Source organism: Mesitornis unicolor, unplaced genomic scaffold (genome assembly GCF_000695765.1).
Source record: "Mesitornis unicolor isolate BGI_N332 unplaced genomic scaffold, ASM69576v1 scaffold53941, whole genome shotgun sequence".
Lineage (NCBI taxonomy): Eukaryota > Metazoa > Chordata > Aves > Mesitornithiformes > Mesitornithidae > Mesitornis > Mesitornis unicolor.
Window position 1 is genome coordinate 1 of NW_010164164.1, and position 4,464 is coordinate 4,464.

General features: G+C 50.0%; 1 protein-coding gene across 1 annotated transcript; it reads right to left on the reverse strand.

Moving 5' to 3' along the window:
- Positions 1 to 233: 233 nt before the first annotated feature.
- Positions 234 to 4,121, reverse strand: LOC104548223 (manganese-transporting ATPase 13A1-like; the record flags this gene model as incomplete). The annotated part of the gene is made up of 7 exons (XM_010194175.1): positions 234 to 388; positions 664 to 790; positions 1,358 to 1,413; positions 2,232 to 2,361; positions 2,975 to 3,081; positions 3,679 to 3,748; positions 3,888 to 4,121. Coding segments are annotated over 7 exons (879 nt in total), but the record flags the coding sequence as incomplete, so codon positions are not given.
- Between the last annotated feature and the right edge of the window lie 343 nt (positions 4,122 to 4,464).

Here is a 4,464-nt window from a genome sequence, read left to right on the forward strand (position 1 = left end):
ACACCCCCAGGTCCTTCTCCTCCAGGCAGCCACTCCTCTCCAAGTCTGTATTCCCTCCTAGACTTGATTTAAGACCCACTTCAAAGCACACACCTCCTAATTTCTTTGAGGTTTAAACCCATACCATCCCTGCGTGGAAACTGAGGACACCGCAGTGATTTCACACTCATTTCCTCACCAACATCCCCATGGTTTCAGGTGTAAGAAGGCAACGCTGGTTTTTGTTTTGCTCTTCAGGCTTGGTACTTACAGAGCTTGGCCAAGGCGATGAGGGAGGTGTTGACAGCCAGAGAGAGCTCGATGGGAAGTTCAGGCGGAACGACCGACGTCAGTATTAAAGTGCACTCCAGGAAGAGCTTGTACCGGTTCCTGCTGGGATCCTTGGTGCCTGCAGGATGAAACAGGAGAGCTGTCCACCTCCTCATCCTCAGCCTGCGCGCCCCACGGGACTAAGACGAGTACCACAAAGAAGCTCACCTACCTACGAAGGGCTGTGGGAGGGCAAGAAAAGCATCCAGAATGCAGTGTGGGCCCCTACACTGAAACACTGGCGCAGCCCAACCCAGCTATTTGTAACTTTCAGAAATTACGTCAACTGTCCTTCCCACAAGCTTTGGTACAGGTCCTGTGTAGAGACCTGGAAGAGGCAAGAAGAAATCTCACCTTCGATCCAGACGTATGCTGCAGCAGCAATGGCAAAGACCAGCAGGAACAGGATGAAAATGAAGGTCTCTAAGTTATTGGCTGTCACTCTCTTCACCCCAAAGAGGATTGTACGAAGCAATTTCCCCTGAGAAGAACAGCCTTCAGTGCAAGAAGCTACCTCTGTGGCATGCAGTAGTTTGTTAAAAGTATGTATGAAACCCAGTTTTTAAGGTACACGCTGGTGTTTTGGTGCCAGAGCCTGAAAACTTACTCCCATTTCTACAATTAATCTGTTAGAAAAACCCAAACCTGGTCCTAAGTCACTTAAATTGAAGGTTTCTTTGAAGCTGTCTTCAATTTTCAATTGGAAAAACTCACGTTCACATCTCCAGTCTCTACAAACGCTCTCAAATGCCCCTTCCCAACAATTATAAATTACAGAAACAGGGATAAGCAGAGGTTGTAGCATACACACAGTGTGGCCAGCCACACCAGGAACCCTAAATCCTGACTCCCAGGCTTCTCCATCGACCACCAGACCACTTGACACACAGAAACCAACCTGGTTTCTTCCTTTTCAAACAAGTAGTTTTAATGCCCTGATTTCTATTCCCCTCCCTGCTCTACTTTGCAAGGGTTTCCTGACAGCCAAGTGCTGAACAACACAACCAGCATTGTGAAGACAGAGGTGGAAGGCGCATTCACGTCTTACCTGAGATGTGTTGAAGCCGGTCCTCAGAGCATACGCCACGCACCCGTTATCCACAGCTGGAATGGGAACAGACAGCAAGCTCAGTGTACATCTTTTAGAGGCTTAGCCTCTAGAAGGGTGGATGAGAAGGGGTGGTTGTAGGTCACAGAGGTTCTCCTCTGCTCTGCCCTGGTGAGACCGCATCTGGAATATTGTGTCCAGTTCTGGGCCCTCAGGTCAAGGACAGGAACTGCTTGAAAGAGTCCAGCAGGGCCACAAAGTGATGGAGGGAGTGGAGCATCTCCCTTATGAGGGAGCTGGGGCTCTTGAGCTTGGAGCAGAGGAGCCTGAGGGGTGCCCTCATTGCTGGGGATCCATTGGGAAAGGGCAGTGTCAGGAGGAAGGAGCCAGGCTCTGCTCTGGGATGGCCAATGCCAGGACAAGGGGCAATGGTCCCAAGCTGGAGCACAGGAGGCTCAAGCTGAAGATGAGGCCAAACTTTGTCAGTGTGAGGGTTATGGAGCATGGCCCAGGCTGGGGAGAGGTTGTGGAGTCTCCTTGTCTGCAGACACCCAAAGCCCTGGCCGTGTTCCTGTGTGACTGCTCTGGTGATCCTGCTCTGGCAGTGGGGTTGCACTGGGGGAGCTTTCCAGGTCCCTTCCAACTCCTGACATTCTGTGATTAACACAGCCAGAAAACACCCAAAGCTACACCCTCCTCTCGCTTACAAGGGGAAATAATCAACTTTAATTGATTATCAGACTGCTGTGGTATTTTAAGTAAACCATTAGCAACAGGGCCAAGGAGACCGACTCAAAAGTTGTATCCAGCCACTTCAAATAAAGCCACAAGAGGACAGCCCATCCTCTCAGAGGGCGTTTGTGCAGGTACATACGTTTCAGTCCTGTGCTGGCTTTCTGGGGCGGGATGTGCTGCACCACTTTTGTTCCCCCAAATATGATGTGCAAGCGGGAATCTGTCTGCATGTCCAAGATGTGCTCTGGACTGAGATCCTCCACAGGCTCCTGCAGGACAAGGTTCAAAAATCACTCCTGTAAACAAGTAAACTTGAAGTATTCTTTTCTATTCTCATCCTATGAGATGCTCTCAGCTTCACTTCACCCTGGCCTAAGCTGAATCTAGATCCTAACACACCCTTCAGCTCCCCATTGGTCTGGGCTTAAACCCTGGCATCTGTGGAAATTCTGATTTCGGGGGACTAGTCCACCCTTGGCGCACTGAAGTCAGCAAGGGAGGCTCTGCAAGCATTGCTTTATCATTAAGTCACCCGCTGGCACAAAAGAGAAGGAAGATTCAGGGGTTTTGATGTGCTTAACACTTGTTCCTCCTCCCACCTCTCCTCAGCCAAAGGAATCCAGACTGGGGAATGTGTAGGAGGGTGACGCCGTGCCCACCCGACGGAGTTCAGACCCAAAAGCTGGAGAGATGGCCAGACAAAACAGACACTTCTGTTTCTCATTTACCAGGGACCATCAATCACTGACAGCCCAGGCCAGGCTACTGGGTCAGCATTCACAAAAAGAGAGGAATTCCCACTGGAAAACACAGCAGTGGCTTGGGTCTCTTTTGTTTTTCCAGGTTGGAGCAAAGGGCCAGCGCAGAGGAGATGTCACAGACCTTCATCTGGGGCACAGACTCTCCCGTCAGCATGGCTTCATCCACGATGCACCTCCCACGTAGCAGCAGCACGTCACAGGGCACGAGGTTTTCATGAGGAGATCGGCCTGCAGTCAAACATTAAAAGACATTAGAACTGAGAAGCAGCTCAAAGAAGTGACTGCTGTTTGGGTATTTATCCGACAGGGCACAGCTCTCGCTCAGTTTAGCTCAGATAGAGGAGATTCCTAAAGCTTCAGATCTCCCATGAGCTGTCAAATCTACCCCTGCACACGTAACCCACTCAGCATTGCCGAGAATTGAAAGGGTTTGAAGATTTTTAGGTCTCTGTTAAGTTACTTCGTCCTTATTGCCAGTCAGGGCTCACATCCTGGGGTAGTTTGAGGATAAGGGGGTTCAGAGAGAGATCTGCCCTTCCCCTTTCCATTCTAGGATGATATTGTCAGGAGGAAGAGGACTCTTCCTCTTCACAATCCTCAGCTGAAAACTCTGAGGCTGATTTATTTAAGTATTTACCTTTCTTTAAAGAAATCCAGCCCAAGAGTTAATCTCTTGGACCTTTGAATTGTGATGCCTATGAGTCAAAGTCCTCAAAAGCACCTGACCGAAACCGTGAAGATTTCTACGCCTGATTCAACTTAAAGCACCAGAAAGCAGCAGATTTTAAGGAAGCTTTAAATTACAACCATCGTGCAAGTCATTACCAATGGAAACGATGTCCCCTGGAATGATCTCGTCGCTGGAAATGGGGCGCCACTTGCGGTTTCTGTAAACCTGTAGGGGGAAAAATAACCAAAACCGATCACTTTTAACAGCCCTGCACGGGTCAGAGGAAAAGAATGGGAAAAAGAAACAGCAATTCAGCTAAAACACATCACAGATTTCCCGCACGATCCTCTCTGGTTCTGATTACCTGGATCATGTAGGGCTTGTTGCCCATTTTTCGAATCTCTGACATGTTCCTCATTTGCTGCTGGACCAGAGAAGCTTCGAATGCAACCAACATGGAGAGGGTGAAAACGCTGTAGTACCAGTACTCATCCAGGCACCACAGACCCACGCAGAACACCTGTGGGGAGGACGTGACACGGAAGTCATTCCAATCGTTTTTTGGGGGCCAGTCCTGTTTCACACCTCGATCACTGATCTGGATGAGGGATCAAGTGCTCCCTCAGTTTGCAGATGACACCGAGTTGGGGGGCAGTGCTGATCTGTTCTGGGTACACAGGCTCTGCAGAGGGACCTGGCTGGGCTGAATCCATGGGGTGAGGGCAATGGGATGGGGTTCACCAAGGCCAAGTGCTGGGTCCTGCAGTGACCCCATGCAGGGCTTTAGGGTTGGGGACGAGTGGCTGGGAAGGAGCTGGGGGTGTTGGGGACAGCAGATGAACATGAGCAGCAATGGGGCCTGGTGGGCAAGAAGGCCAATGGCATCCTGGGGTGTGTATGGGGTATGTATGGGTGTATTAGGATATATTTGAGTATATTGG